The sequence below is a fragment of the Talpa occidentalis genome, unplaced genomic scaffold (genome assembly GCF_014898055.3).
Source record: "Talpa occidentalis isolate TD23 unplaced genomic scaffold, MPIMG_talOcc4v2.1 talOcc4.6, whole genome shotgun sequence".
Classification (NCBI taxonomy): domain Eukaryota; kingdom Metazoa; phylum Chordata; class Mammalia; order Eulipotyphla; family Talpidae; genus Talpa; species Talpa occidentalis.
Window position 1 is genome coordinate 48,601,754 of NW_023604972.1, and position 16,893 is coordinate 48,618,646.

Consider the following 16,893-nt stretch of genomic DNA (forward strand, 5'->3'; position numbering starts at 1 on the left):
AAACTTAGGTCATTCTGGCCTGCTTTCATACTTAGGGTTGACAAAAGCCCCCTTTTGCCTTTGGTGTTTTGCTTTCCTGGTGCTGATACCGGAATTGTAGGTTTTCAGGCCTAGTATCCCAGCCAGGAATGGATCCCAGGCTGCAGTGGCAGCACCAAGCCCCAGCCACTAGACCACCATGGGTTGGTGTCTCATGAAGCTGCAGCAGGAACTTCGCAGACGCTCAGGCAAGCAAGCGAGAAAAGGCAGGTTGGTTTAGAGAAAGAAAAAGTTTATTGAAGAGAAAAGGAGCAGAAATAAAGTGGGATTCCCAGGCCATGGAACCAGGCCAGGGAGGGGCAGGGAAGCCCAAGTGGAGTTGTGTCTCAGGGACTATACACTGTCTTTCCCTAATTATTCTAAAGCCCCACCCCCACCCCACCCCCACCCCTGTCTCTTTGTGATTGGTTAGTTCTCGGTGGTCTCACTCACTGCCTAAATAATGTCTCTGTGCCCGGAACTAAGTCTCTGTGTCCCAGCCCTTATCTTTCTTTCTTCATTGCCCTCTATTTGGAATGTTTTGTTGACCCTAAGGTCATAAAGTAAGTCCCTAATGTCGTAAGTCCTGGGGTGTTTGATTAGTCCCCTTTGGAATTTGTGGCCCTTATCTCTGGAGCCTTCCTTAACTCTCCTGAAGCCCCTGCACTGTCCTTGAGGCTGCCTAATTTATCCCTAACTTGCCCTCAGATTCAGTGCCAACCATACTCAATATGGTTATGAAACCAGGCCAGCTGATTCCACCGGTCTCCCTATTATCTGACCTCTCTGCAGACACCAAAGCCATATTCACCTCAAAACCGAGTATTTCTTTCATGAAGTGCTTTGATTTTATAGGATAGCAGCTCTCTTCTCTGTGATCCTATATAAGTGTGCAACTCTAAGTCCCAATTACATTAACTTGTTCATTTCCCATATTAATCTTCAGAGCAGGCACTATGTTGTATTATACTATCAGAACATACCTAGCATCAGTCTTTGCAATATATAAAAAAGCAAAAAATTCTAGTCTTCAATCTACTGTCTCTATTTTCCAAAAAAAATAAAAAAATAAAAAATAAAAAAAACCTGCTTAAGATATTAGATTTGAGGGACAACCCAATTCTATGTCTCTCCTTCCTCTCTGGAAGCTCATTGCTAACATCACACGATCTTCCAGGCCTTCCTGGGAACACCACTCTCCATTCCACTCATGTTTTTCCTAAGGGACAATGGCCTCTCATGTGCCAAATCCCTCCCTGCTGATCCCTGGGGGGAACCTCTTGGTCATTAACTCACGGCACATTTGGACAGTTTTCCAGCCCCTCTGTAAGAGGAATCACTGAGTTACAGCAGTATAGGGGTGAATGCTGAGGCCCTGGGAAGAAGCACTATCTTTCTGAGCCCCATCTCTGAGCTTCTGACATCTCAGGTATCCAATATCACAACTCCCAGCATGCTGTGAACCAGATTTCCTGAACTTTGGGCAGCAGCGGGGCAAGGCTGCTGGAATGGATGGAGGATTCAGCAGCCATGTTGAATAAGAAGGACTGAAGCCCTGAGGCCAGATGGGCGACCTGGTCCTCCTGCTTTCTCTTCTGGCTTTAGCACTTTAGCAGGCAATACAATCTGATGTCGTCTTGAGATGTTGGGTTTTAGTGAGTGGGTCCTTGGGTTACCTCTAAGTAAAGTTTCTGCAGAGTTTCCCTTTTAGCAGCACATGGCAAGTTTACCCAGGAGCCAAAGATGTTTGCACAGACACAGGCAGGCAAAGGTTACATTTTAAAAGGACAGGTTTATTGTGGAAAAGGAGAAAGAAAAAGAGAGGCCCCTGCATAGTCACAGGTCACGCACAGGGCAGAAGTTGTACAGACAGAGTGTTCTTTTTGGGGAGGGTTTCATTGCTTTGTGGAATTGTTTCCTATTGTTAAGTTAATCACTTTTAGGGTGTGACTAGGTTGATTTGTAAAGATTGGTGATTATCTATAAAGACCCTCAATCTCCATATTCCCACCTCTGGTCTGTGCCTCCAGATATTTTCTATAGCCCGTTTAACAACTGTACTAATCATTTCTACCCCCACCTTATCTTCTGACATCTCCATTCTAAATTTCCTACTCTTAAGCCTCCGTGGAACCAAGCTTAGCTGAGGTTTCACCATTTTGTATATCCTCCACCTTGGTATGTTAGTCCTTGTCCAGCTGCATTCCGGAGATAGTTTCAGCAGTCACAACCCTCACTCCACTTGGTGACGAAAAAGCAGACCACCCCAGCCGCCAATGAGGGCAGTCCTGTCCATAAATGGGACAGCATCTCTAACCGTCCAATCAGTTTGAAACTGTTACCGCGTGCGCCAAAATGCCTTTGTAGTAGCCAATGAGTAATTGCCAGCTTCTTTCAAAATTCGCGCCACTTGTGACCCTATAAGATACCCCAGCTTCCTCTGTTCGAGGCTCTCGACCTCTGCTGTTGCATCAGTTCATGTCGAGGGCCCGGACTCGAGCCCATAATAAACTCCTTTGTGCGCCCTTGCATCAGTTGTCTGTGTCCTTGGGGGCTGCACTGGTCGACATGGGCACAACAGCCTCCAGCACAAATCTCTTCCTTGAGACACTATGGCAACTGTTATCTTGACCTTGTAGTGGGTTCAATTTGGGAAGTGTATTTTGCCTTTTTTTTTTTTTTTAAAGATTTATTTATTTATGCTACAAGAACTGGGATGTAGGCCAGAGGTGGGGGCGGGAGGGCAGTGAGAGGATTCACCACAGAGAGTGGGAAACAGAACAGGCAGATGTACTGAAATACACTGCTGAGGGGGCAGCGGGTGAGACAGGAGAGGTCTGTTGCACCATGTGGGTTGCTCCCTGGCTGGCCCAGGATCGAGCTCGTGCTGCAGTGGCTGGTGATAGTGTGATAGTGCTGTCTTTAACTCCTTCCCAGGAGGCCCCTGGAAGTACATTTTGAACTTTGATTCTCTCCTTCTCTACCAGGCCTCTGAACCCTGAATAACCTCTTGTTTGTGTTTCCTGGCTGGGTGGTGCCTTGGTTTCTTTCTCCTAGCAGCCCTGCTCTTGGGCCATGACTGTTCTGTTTTGCCCTGCCTGTTTGGCTGAAGGGCTGCCCAGAAACAATGGTTAATTTTGGTATTTGATGAAGAGACCATAATTGAAAATCCTCCCTTCACCTACTCTCTTCTTCTATTACCTTTGAACAACTCACCAATTAAAAATCTTTGAGCAAACTAGAGTTTCATTATTTTGTTTTTATGCACACGGGTGGCAAGGGCCCTTAGAAGAGGCAACATGGGTTTTTGCCCTTAACAATTTATGGGTACCCCAAAGTTTTGCCCAGTTTCGTCTCCAAGCAGCCACCCGAGCCTACAAGTATTCCCCATTTTGAACTGACCAATCTCATAACCATACTCTCCTTCACTCCCACTCTAACTCATTCTAAACTTTCCCAGGACTCGTCCTCCTGTTAGGGGGAAAGGATGTCCTGAGCTAATCCCATGCAGGCTTTGTGGACTCCACCCCCACTCCAGACCAAAGCCACCAGGACATTGGGAAAGACAAATCCCATCACCACCAAAGGGAGGGTGGCTGGGACCTGAGGGTGGAGTCTTTATTAACCTTTTGTGTGTGTCTGCAGCGGGGTATTAAGTCCCTTTCAAGCGCGTGTGAGGACCCCCAGTCAGGCCACCCGTTTTTCATCGGGGCTGCCCGGTAATACCCCTTCCCTCTCTCCCTCCCTCCTTTCCTTCTTTTCCTATCTTCCTTCTCTTCTTCTCTCCATCCTTTCCCCTTTCCCTATCTTTCTCCTCTCTCCCCCTTCCCTCACCTCTCCCTCCCCCTGCGTCAATCATTATTTAATGCTTCAATTATTTAATGCTTCAATCATTATTTCTGTGTATGTGCCCTTTCTTCAGAATTCCCACAGCACTACGCTTTGGCTTTGTACTTGGGTATTTATCACTTTCTGCAATTGGTACCTGTCCACAGTTCTTATCTGGCCTGCTTGACTGTAAACACCCGGAAGGCATGGTTTACCTGATGTTTCTTTGCTGCAACTTTCATACTACCCTTTGCAGGTCCAAATTACAGGAATAGAGAGAGCTATGATTCATTACCTAGAAGAAACGTACTTTGGTTTCTGAATTTCTACAGAAATAATTTGAATATGTTCTTGATTTACCTTCTGGAATATAAAAAATTGTTTGAAACAATGACAATTTACAAATTAATAATCTGGGCCACCCTGGTGGCGCAGCGGTTGAGCGCTGGGTTGTTGAGCTGCCCACAGACTCTGCAGCGCCGGTTTGATCCCCGGCTGCTGGGCAAGGGTCCCACATGGCGCGCAGACCTCTCCTGCCGCCCGCTGCTCCCCTCAGCAGTGTATTTCGTCAGTCTGCCTGTTCTGCTCCCCGTTCTGGCTCTGGTGAATTCTCTCACCCTCCCGTGCTTCTGACTGTACCCAGTGCTTGTATAAATAAATAAATAAATCTTAAAAAAAAAAAAAAATAAAAATAAAAATTAACTTGATTAACAATCAGGCAATTATAAATTGTAGTACAAAAACCCAACATATAAGTAATTTTTTTTTTATTTTTCTCTGCACATACTGTGTTTCAGCCCATAGCTCTTTGACTTTTCTAAATACTGATTTTGTTCCTAGTCACAGGTGTTTTTGAATATGGTGAATATATGCTAATATGTATAGGCTTAGAGCATTTACCATCCCCTCATTCTGTGCTATTTCAAAGTCAACATCACCATCCATATACTTGTCATACCCATGTCTGTCATCTCCACTCAACTTCACTCCTCTCCCACATCACACCTGGTATCGCCTCTAAAATCATTGATTCAGATAATGTATGTGCACCCCACATCAGCTCAGCCCTGCCTGATTCCCAAGCTTTACCTCCTTTGCCTTACTTTTTTTTTTTTTTTAAAGATTTATTTACTTTTATACAAGAACCGGGGTATAGGCCAGATGCGCGGGAGGAGACAGAGCTGGGAACAGAACAGGCAGATTGACTGAAATACACTGCTGAGGGGAGTAGCAGGAGAGACAGGAGAGGTCTTCTTCACCATGTGGGATTCTCGCTGGCCGGCCAGGATCAAACCCGCACTGCAGAGGCTGCGGATAGCTTCACAGTGTGGTGCTCAACAGCCTGCGCCACCAGGGAGGCCCTGCCTTACTTTCTAAGCCACACAGGGCACAGCAGTACCTCCAGCTACCACATGGTTGTAAAACCCAGGCTCTGCCTGGTACCAACCTCAGCCTTCATGGAACAAGGACCAGCCCAGACCAACATGACCTCCATGTAATACCCACCACAGAAGAATCCTCAATATTTCAAGCACCCAGATCCAATCTGACTGGAACCTCAGAAGCTGGACTTCCCTGATTGCTATTGAGATGAGCCCAAAACACACCCCCCCACGAAGCAGTAGAATCAACGCCCCATGGAGTCCACTTTGACCATTGAGACATAGGAACCATGAAGTAGTCAGCAGATAATTGCTCATCCTTCCTGCCCACCTAGGAGCTATTCAAATATGCAATGGTTTTGTACTTCTGGCTATATGACTCAGCAACCAGCTCAGCTTTCCAGAGAAGCAGTAGACAGATTGGTCATGCACCACTTTGAATCTGCTTTTTCTCCTTCTCTCCCTCATTCCCTTTCCCCCTACTCCTACATCCTTACACCCTCTAATTAAGAATTAGCATGTCAGTTTTCCCTCAGACTATTTTCTAGTGATCCCACACTAAAATAAGTCATTACTATCTATGACCACAGCCTTCTGTCCTTCAAGTTTAAAAGCTCAATTACATCTGCTTGTGTTTTTTACCTTAAAGTGACCATAGCTCCCTGACGACTTAATTCCTCTGTCTTTCTCTTGTTTCTTATTCAGTTTAAGATACAGTGTGTGGTTACTCCATGCTCTTGCCCCAACAGTGTATCCTGCAGCAGCTGGATGAAGCTCCCATCCTGGAGAAAGCTACCTTTTATTTCTTGCACTTGTACAGTGAGTGCTAATGGAGCAAGATGACAGAGGTACTGCTCTCATAGAAATTAAAACACTGCCTCATGATAGATTAGACTGGGAGAGCAATTCTACAGAGGCAGCCTGCATGAGTTACTGAAATTAAGAATATGTACTGTCCACTGACAGTTCTACTTCTGAGTATACTGCGTATCCACAGTCCCACAGAAGTTCATGTGAGACATAAGGACATGAACAAAGATATCAATTGAAGCTTCTTTGGTGCTGTTATGGCTAAGGGATGGAGGTATACAATGAATATGTAAATCATCAGTGGATCTATATCATAAAATATTATACAGCACTTAGAAACAGCAAATTCAATATTCACAAAGCAAAATGAAATACCTCAAAATATAGTATCTACTAGAAAATGGAAGAAATATAATGAGGTACATATATAACACAATATCCTTTGGACAAATCAAAAATATGCATAAAATAAAATAATGCTCATCTTTCAAAAACACATACAATAAAAGATACAAAATTAGTACACAGGAATTTTCAACACCGTGGGATAAGGAGGATGGTAGTGGAATGTTTGCATAAAAGAATTTTAGCATGCAGATGGAAGGGTACCTGCAGACCCTCAAACTTGTATATTCTGAAGAGGTCCTGCCATTCGCTTTATAAAGAAAAAACATATTTAATCTGAAAGAACTTTAATAGAATTAGTGTGTACGGAGAACAGAAGAAAGGATAACAGTTTTTCAATAAAACATCCAAAGTTACTCATCCCCAAGAATCCCTGCCAAAAAGGGTTGGCTCAAAGGGGAGCCACTGAGGCCTGAAAGCCTGCTGCAAGTCTCAGGCACCTTCTGGCAAGGAACCATAGGAAGGGGGCAGAAGGGGCCAGCAAGTCTTGGACAAAAGAAGCAAAATCAAAGTACAAGTCAAGACAAAGTCTGCCTTGTCAGCCTCCCCATGAGTCTCTCACCCACGTGTTTCTTCCATGTTCCACAAGTCCCCAGTTCAAGTCCAAGGCTTAGAAGCAAGGAGGCCCTTCTTCACATATCTCTCTGCTCCATGTGTTGCCTTCTGGGTGTTCGTCTCCCAGCCGTTCTCTTCCAAGCCCTCTGTATCTATATCTTCATCTGGCCACTAAGCTCCGCCCCTCATTAGGTTAGGCAGGAAACCTGGAACCTCCCCTTTTTGTGGACGTTATACTGTTACAGAATTAATAAGGGAGAAAGGGAAAACTCTGAGAAAGTAGAGCTAGAAAAGAAACAAATACAACACTGAGATGTTTTCCAATATTGACAAATGTTACATAGACTATAAAATCGAATGGTACAGGTTGGATATGGAGAGCTACTGCTGAGATGTGGTCAGAGAAGACCTCTCCGAAGAGAGCACATGTGAGCAAGGTATAAAGGAAGAAGCAATAGCTATCACAGTATGATCTAGGGGAGGAACAAACTGGACAGAAGAGCAAGCGCAATGGCCATGGAGCTGGAAGGAGCTTATTAAAGAAGTTTGAGTGCGAAAAGAAAGCCATTGTGGCTGGAACGTATGAGTTTGGAATAGAGTGAGACACAGTACAGGTCAATGAGGGGAGTCATAGAACCAGATAACATAGGGCCCTGTAGCTAGTGGTGAGGATTTTGGCATTTATGTCACTATAAATTCTTAATACCAATCTCATCTGGCTACCAAATCTTCCCCGGTGAAACTACTGTATTTACTGGAGAGCTCCCTTTCTCTCAGGAAGCAGCAAACCTTCTCCTCTTTTTCAATTTTTTATCTCATCTTACCACCCGTACTCATGACTGTTGGCTTTACTGACTATAGGAAAAATACTCGTAATTGTCATAGAATGATTTCTGTCCCCTCCACCCTCCTGCACACATACTTCAAATTCATAAATTGAAATCCTAGCCCCTAGTATCGGAAAATGTGACCTTATTTGGAAACAGGGTCATTGTAGATCTAATCAAGAGAAATCAAATAAGATGGCTTCTAATCCAATATAATTAGTGGCTCTTTGAAAAGGGGAAATTTGACGCAGAAGCACACACAGAGAAGGGAGATGATGTGAAGCGACAGAGGACACGCCAGCTACAAGCCGGAGACAGAGGCCTGCAACACAGCCTTCTCTCACAACCCACAGAAGCCCCCAATCCTGCCACACCTTGACTTCTGAATTCTGGCCTTCAGAACTGCTGAATAAGGAAGTTAGAAAATGGGTACAGATGGTCAGTTAGGAACAGGGTGCCCCAAGTCCCAAACCCAAGTGTCCCAAGCTAATTTATCAATCTGAATAAGGAACAATCAGTTGGAACCAGGAAGTTGTCCCCAAGGCCAGAAGTCCCAAGCCCATTTATCAAACTAAATGAGAAAAAACTGGTTGAAGAGTGGATACCCACAACCCAATTAGAAATGGAATGTTCAGATCACCAAAACAATGCTAAAACACAGACCAAAGTCATTCCCGGGCAAACAGGTCTCAGTAACCTAGGAGACCCTGCAAGCCCCGACCTATCAGCAAGAGACACAATGTGGACACACCCATGGTCAAACCCCCACTCCTTGCCCACTATAGCCTAATAAGCATCTGCCTTTTACCCCCTCAGCAGCTACCCACCCAGGCCCCTCTCCATGCAGAGAGACTTCCTGTCTTTCTCTCTTTATCTGTCAATAAACCTCTTGCTCTTCTCCATAACACCAGCATTGACTTTGAATTCTTCCCTCACCAAGACCAAAACCGAGAACCCCTCTGGGCATTGGGCCCCTCAGGCCGCATTCATTGTGTGGATCATACACTTCTGTTCTTAAGACGCTAGATTTGGGATACTTTGTCACAGCAGTTCTAGAAAACTGATAATATAATAATAGTAATAATAACTGACATGTGTTAAGCCCACAATACATGTGAGCACTGCACCTGACACGTATTAATGCAATTAATTCTCATGATGGCCCAGTTAGATACAACTATTATCACTATTATTTTAAATAAGGAAATAAGGTGTTAATGAATAACTCCCTCAATATCCCCACACCAAATCTAGAAGCCCATCTGAGTCTTATGGAGCTTTTCCTTCCCCAATTCCTGTTAGGGTAAAGTGTCCCTTATCCTGTCTGTCAGTGCTCCCATTAGTAATTTTGTATCCCATCCTGTTCTACTTGGCTACTTAACCTCCTGATTCTAATTCTGATTCCTTCTGATCTCACTGCTATCTCCCCATTAGTGTATGTATAGATGTTTAAGTTTCTTCCATCTTAAGCAAGAGCTTCTTGCATTATTATCTTTTACAGTTTCTCCTCAAATTTCCCAACAGTCCCCACTCAGTGTCTTCATTTCCTGTCATTCCTTTGACAATTACTAGGAAAGTAGTAGCTTAAAACAGCAAACAACACACATTTATTTTCTCATGGTTCTCGTGGTTAGAACCATGAAATTGGCCTTAGTGGGCTCCAGTCAGGAGATCATCAGGATTGTGCTCCTTCAAAGGAACTTTATGTTTAAAACTGGCCTACACAGATAATCCTGGGTAATCTTCTCTCAAAATTCTAAATTCAGTCACACCACGAAGTCCTTTTGACCCCAAGGGTAGCTTCTTGACAGGTTCTGGAAATTAGGACATGGACTTTGGGGGTGGAGGGATGCTTTCATTCTGCCCACCACATGCATTAATCTGGAAACTACTTTCCCTGAGGTCATGGTGACCTCCACATTTCTAGCTTCCCTCTTAGCAGCTCCAAATGCAGGAGCCTCACTTCTCCCAGGAGTGGCTCTGTCACCACTCATCCTGGGTTTCCCTTCATCCTTAGCTGATCCTTGATGTGTTTCCTGTCCAGGGACCCTGCCTGTAGCCATAAGTGTTAAAAGCTCTTGTAGAAAAGAGCAAGGTTGTTTCTACTTTGTTGGTGGCCATCCTCTTAAAAGAACCCCTTTTCTGATCTTCAGTACAGAAGAAGCCTAAGACATTCTTGTTTCAATCAGCATCTGCAATCCTTCACTCCCAAATCTACATTTCTTAATCAAACTTCTTGGTGATTCAAAATTTCTACTCAGGGAACAAAATGTAGGTCCCTCAATAAGACATGACCAAAAGGAAAGAAACAGCTTTTCCCCAAGATCAGCAACTCCCCATCCAGTGTCTCTTACTCAAATAAGCAGTCATCCTCATAATTTCTTAGTTTGGAATTGGGAGTTATTGCTGACTCCTTCTCTCTCAGTCTTCATTACAATGTCCTGGCAATTCTGCTACACATTATTTCTTTAAAATTCATCCGTTTCTCAGGTATCCCCTGGTGGCACAGCGGTTGAGCGCTGGGCTGTGAGACTGCCCGCAGCCTCTGCAGTGCCAGTTCGTTCCCCAGCCACCGGCGAGGGTCACACCAAAAAAAAAAAAAAAAAAAAATTCATCCATTTCTTGCCATCAACTTTGTCAACCTCATCTGTTGATTGAGCTGCTGTGAGAATACCCCCACCATCTTCCAATAGGCTCTCTTGCACTCACCCGCCTCCCCCACAGCCCAAACTCTACACTGTTGTCAAAGTGATCTTTTTAGAACATAAAGATTTTGTCATGTCCCTGCTCTATGAATCCTGATCTAATAGGCATATAACCACAGGGCTTAGGGCCCCAAGTTATTAAAGACCTGTGCAATTGTGTGGGACCTGGAAAATACATTTGCCTCTAAACTACAAAAGAGAAAATTACAAAATGTTTAATTAAATATCCACGAAATATAGTGTCATACCAAGTAGCAATTCAAGGACATGTGTGTATCTTTAAAAATCTTAAATCCATACATACATGGAAGTCAAATTTAGTTATGACATAAATTTGTGTTAAAAACTCAACTCTTCACATTATAAAAATTTTACATTTTTTGTAAAAAATACACCTGCAGATTGAACAGATTACCAATATATTTGAATGTGGTTGCCAAGTTGTGCAGGGGATCCTTCAAAAGTGATTTTCAGAGTGTATAAGGGATCCTATATACTCCTCCAGAGTAGACAGAGATTATAAAAATTGTAAAACAGGTCTATCTCCTGTGTCTTCCCACCACTCTTAAAGTAACTTCTTTTTTCAATTTTTATTTTAAGGTAATGTTTTTGCTTCCCCATATGTTTCTGTATTCTACTCACCCTCCACCAGTCTACCTGTGCCAATACCTTCCTGTATCCCCCCCATCTTCTCCTTTTCCCTTCCAAGTGTTCCCTGTTATAAACATTAAATTCTTTCATTGTGTTCAAAATTTATTCCTGCTATATTTTGCCTGTGTATTTTTTTGTTACTTATATACCACAGATGAGGGAAACCATCTGATACTTATTTTTCACTTTCTGATTTATTTCACTTAACATGATTGCCTCAAGTTCCATTCATTTTATGTCAAAAGCTATTATTTCATCTTTTTCACGATTGGGTAGTATTCCACTAAGTATATATTCCACAATTTCTTTTCTTTATTTTAAATATCTTTTTTTAAAGATTTGTTTATTTATACATACAGGAACTGGGGTACAGGCCACAGGTGTAGATGGTAAGAGGATTCACCAGAGACAGAGTGGGGAACAGAATAGGCAGATTGACTGAAATACACTGCTGAGGGGAGTAGCGAGTGAGTCAGGAGAGGTCTGCTGTGCCATGTGGGTTGCTCCCTGGCTGGCCAGGGGACTGAACTCGTGCTGCAGTGACTGAAAATTGCTTCATAAGTTGTGTCTTAACCCCTTGCGCCACCAGGGAGGCCCCATATTCCACAATTTCTTTATCCGTTCATCCTTTGAAGGGCACTTAGGTTGGTTGCATGATTTTGCAACTGTGGACAGAGCTATGTATATAGGTATACAAATACTTTTGTGTTAGAGTTTTCATATTTTTAGGATAAATGCTGAATAGGGGTGTAGGGGCAGAATGGGAACTGAGCAGGTTTTCTGATCTGGCAGACGGGGTAAAGGAGGAGTCTTGGAGCCCTCAGTGGCTTTCTCAGGCTTTATGGAGCTTTATGTGTATTGCAGCAACCAGGTACATGGCAGGCAGGGATGTCAGGGAGCCAGGAGGTCATTAGGCCTCCAAGACCCACCCAAGTCTTCACTCTGGGCTACTCTGGCTTCTTTCTCCCCTTCTCTCTCCTGTTTCTGTTTCTCTCAGTGTCTACCTCAATACTCCTCCCATGGCCCACAGAAGTAAAAGAGACAGTTTGCAACAATGTAACAAATGCAGGTGCCCCATCAGGCAGGGCAATCCTCATGGTGGGAGGGCAGAAAAGCCTGAAAACCACTTACCCCTCAGGGTTTTCTGCCATACAATCTATGTATTACATAGTTTTCCCTTAACAAATATACACTGCAGCCATAGCCCACAAAAGAAAATAACATACAACTGAGTAATACAAAATACAACAGAACACAAATAAGTCCAGGCAGGGCACCAACCTAGTGGCAAAAGATAATTATTGGCATCAGCAGATGATCCACCACTTCTGTTGCCCAAGGCACAGCTCATAAGAGGGGGAACCACTCACGCACCTGCCTTCACACACCAGGAGCCGTCAGGCTTCCTGGCCTTCTCTGGCTGTAGTCTCTGCCACAAGCCTCACACTGCACCCACCCCCAGGATGCACTCACTCTTGGATTGGCAATTCTGTTTTGCAGGTAATCGCCCAACCCTCAAGGTTTTCTGTCTGCCGTCACTCCAACACTGGGCCTTCATAGCCACCAATGCAACACGCAGACCCCTGCACTCAGGCCAATCCACCTCACAAGCACATGGGTCGGGGATATGTGGATCCAAACTCCACATGCGGCCTCTCTTGGGTCCCCTCTTTGACTGTGGGCTCCACCACAAGCCATGTTCCCCACCCGTCCCCCAAGGACGGGTTCCTCAACTCCTCACCCTCTCTCAACAGTGAGCAGGGCATCACCCACAGGTGATTTTAAGAAACTCGCTGGCCTTCTTTAACATACTTAGGCTGCTTAACAGCCGCTCCAGGGCTTCCCAATCTCAGCACCAGCTTTTGCCTTTCTAAGTTGGCTTTTACCCTCTGCTGGGCAGTACACAGGCTGTTTCTAGCCATCAAGGCCCACTGACCACCCCCAGATTCCCATCTCCTGGTGTATACAAACAATACCATCCTCCCCCAGGATCCCCAAAATAGAACATTACCCTGCCAAAGTTCCTCCACCTTCTGGTGGGACTATAAGTCCAAGTCCATCAGTCTTTTCCTGCATCAGCACTGGCGAGCTCCAAATCGTGGTCCTTTCTTCCTGACAATTCTGCTGCCTCAGGAATGGTGGGCTGGTCCTCTCAGGCTGTCTCCTCCAGGCGAGGACTCGTCCAGCAGCTCCTGGACCTTGTCCACCTCCTGTGCTCCTGCAGCATCTTCAGCTCTTCCTGCAGCTCCTCAACTCTGGTCACCACCTGTGCTGCCATGACACGTCCAGTGTTGTCACAGGCAAACACAGTCTGCTACTCCTCAGTCCTCCTGAGGTCTTCAGAGGTCTTGCATCTGCATAGGATCATCCTGCCAACTTACGCCAATTGTAGGGGCAGGATGGGCACTGAGCACGTTTTCTGATCTGGCAGACGGGGTAAAGGAGAGTCCTGAGCCCTCAGTGGCTTTCTCAGGCTTTTACTGAGCTCTATGTGTATTGAAGCAATCAGGTACATGGCAGGCAGGAGTACCAGGGGGCCAGGAGGCCATCAGGCTTCCAAGCCTGGGGCAAGTCTTCACTCTGGGATACTCTGGCCTCTTTCTCCCCTTCTCTCTCCTGACTCTCTTCTGCTTCTGCTTCTTTCAGTGACTGCCTCAATACTCCTCCCATGGCCCACAGAAGTAAGTAAGACAGTTTGCAACAATGTAACAACTGCAGGTGCCCCATCAGGCAGGGCAATCCTAATGATGGGAGGGCAGAAAAACCTGAAAACCATTTACCCTACAAGGGGTATTGCTGAATCATACAGAATTACTATTTTTATCTTCTTCAGAAATCTCCACACCATTTTCCAAAGAGGCTGCACCAACTTGTATTCCCACCAACAATGGATGAGAGTACCTCTCACCACATCCTCACCAACTTTTGTTGATTCCATTCTTTTTGATATGGGCCATTTTTATGGGGATGGGAGGGGAGGGCGGTGACATCTCACTGTGGTTTTGATTTGCATGTCCCTTATAATAAGTGATGCTTTAGAAAAATATCAATCTAGGTCTTTGCCCATGTTTTGATTCACTTGTAGGTTTTATTTGTTGTTGGATTGTACAAGAACTTAGCAGGCTTTGGAGATTAGTCCCTTGTCAGATATGTAATGTGCAAATATTTTTCCCATTCTGTAGTTTGCCTTTTTGTTTTTGTGATGGTTTCTTTTGGCATACAAAACCATTTTAGTTTGATGGAGTCTTGCTTGTTTTTGCTTTTGTTTCTCTTGCCATTGGTGTTGAGTCCCCAAATACATTTTTATGGTAGGTGGCTTGTAATGTGTTCCCTAAGTTTTCTTTCAAGGAGTTTATGTTTTTGGTTCTTATACCTACATCTTCAGTCCCTTTTGAGTTAATTTTTGTGTATGGAGGTAAGTATAGATCTATTAAAAGTTTTATTATTTTGCATGTGACTATGTTTCCCAGCACAATTTATTTTTTTCCAACACCATTTATTAAAGAGTCTTCTTTTCTCCATTATATAGCCATACCTCTTTTGTCAAAGATTCACTGTCTATATTTGTATGGACTTACTCCTGTGCTTTCTATTCTATTCTACTGGTCTGAGTTACTGTTTTTGTTACATTACTGCTGTACTGTTTTGATTACTGTTGCAGTTGTAATAATAGTTTAAGTTTGGATGTATGATACCTCCAGTTTTCTTTTTTTCTCTCAGGATCAGTTTGGCTATTCAGGGCATTTTGTTGTTCCATGAAATTTTATAATTTATGGTTCAGTTTCCTTGAAAAAAGTCATTGGAATTTTGACAGGTATTGCACTGAATCTGTAAATTGTTTTAGATAATATGGTCATTTTAACGATGTTTATTCTTCCATTCCATGAACAGGGATATCTTTCCTTTTTTTTTTTTTTTGTCTTATTTGCTTTAATAGAGATTTATAGTTTTCAATATATAGTTCCTTCACCTCCTTCACTAAGTTTACTCTTACACATTTCATTCTTCTTCTGTGATTATACATGAAATTGTATTTTTTATTTTCCTTTGTTCTAATTCACTGTTTGCATATAGAAATGCATCTGATTTTTGTGTATTGATTTTGTATCCTGTCACTTTACTGTATTTGTTTATTATTTCTACTAGCCTTTTAGGTTATCCATGTATATGAACATGTCATCTGCAAATAGTGACAGTTTCACATCATTTCCAATTTGGATTCCTCTTATATCTTCTTCTTGACTAACTGCTTTGGCTAGGACTTCTAAGACTATGTTGAACAATAGTGGTGACAGTAGGTATTCTTGTCTTGTTCCTCATCTTATTGGAAATATTTTGAACTTTTCACTTTTGAGACTCAGGATGTCTGTGGGCTTGTCATATGTGACTTTTATTCTGTTTGGATGTGTTCCATTTATTCTCATTTTATTGAGTGCTTTTATCATAAATGGATGTTAAATCTTATCAAATGCTTTTTTAGCATCTATTGAAATAACTATGTGATTTTTGTCTTCCTTTTTGTTGATCTGGTAAAAAACATTGATTTTTGTATGTTGAACAAACTTGTATCAACTGTAATGAAGCCTACTTGACCATAGTAGATAATTCTCTTAATATATTGCTGTAGTTGGTTCGCTAGATTTTCACATTTTTCTCTATCAGGAAGATTGATATATAATTTTTCTTTTCTATACTGTATTTGGTTTGGGGATCAGGGTAATGTTGGCCTCATGAAATGTATTGGGAAGTTTTGCTTTCTCTTTTATTCTTTTTTTTGAAGAGTTAGAGTAGGGTAAGTATTAGGTTCTTTTTGAAGGTTTGGTGGAATTCACTTCAACTCATCTGGTCCTGGACACTTGTTCTTAGGGAGATTTTATTACTTTTTTTTAGCTTCAACACTTGTGATTGGACTGTTTAAGTTGTCTATTTCATCCTGATTTAGTATTAGGAGGTTGTATGAATTAAAAAAATTGTTCATTTCTTCTAAGTTGTCCAGTTTATTTGCATAGAGATGTTCATAATAAGCTCTGATTATCCTCCATATTTCTGCAGTATCTGTTGCAATTATGCCTCTTTCATTCTGATTCTATTTTTATTTGGGTTTTCTCTTTACTTTCCTTCATAAACTTGACTACAGGCTTCTCAATTTTGTTAATTTTTTTTTCAAAGAACTAACTCTTGGTTCCACTTGAGTTCTTTATCTTTTGTGCTGTCTTTTTGCTTTCTATTTCATTTATTTCTGCTCTAATTTTTATTTTTACATATTTTTTACTCTAATTTTTATTATTTCTTTCCTCTTACTGGTTTTGAATACTATTGTTCTTTTTCTATATACTTCAGTTGCACAGTTGGATTGTTTATATTTTTCTTGCTTTTTCTTTTTTACAACGTGTACAATAACATCCCAAATATTTCACATGGCTTAACAGCATGTCAGTGCTGCATCTGCAGCTTGCCTTAGGAGAATTTTTCTTGGAGGAGTACACTGGCCTCCTAGGAGGCCCTAGACCAGTGCTTCTCAAACTTAAATTTGTCTCTGATCAATTGAGGATCATGTTAAAATGCAAGTTCTGACACAGTAAGTTTGGAAAGAGCTGAGATACTACATTGCATATTTCACCAGTTCCCAAATAATACCACCGCTACTGATCCACAGATCACACTAGAGTAGCAGAACCCACAAAAGTAGCCTCTCCTCTATTGCTATGAGCT

The 16,893-nt window shown here is 42.8% G+C and overlaps 1 protein-coding gene across 1 annotated transcript in view; it reads right to left on the bottom strand.

Annotated features, from left to right (window-relative positions):
* The window catches only part of PRKG2 (protein kinase cGMP-dependent 2), a 106,526-nt gene extending 92,713 nt beyond the window's left edge, over positions 1–13,813 (bottom strand). The window contains exon 1 of the mRNA XM_054688111.1: positions 13,193–13,813. Coding sequence (XP_054544086.1) covers positions 13,193–13,257 — 65 coding nt within the window. The 5' untranslated portion in view covers positions 13,258–13,813. The remainder of the gene's footprint in view (positions 1–13,192) is intronic.
* Between the last annotated feature and the right edge of the window lie 3,080 nt (positions 13,814–16,893).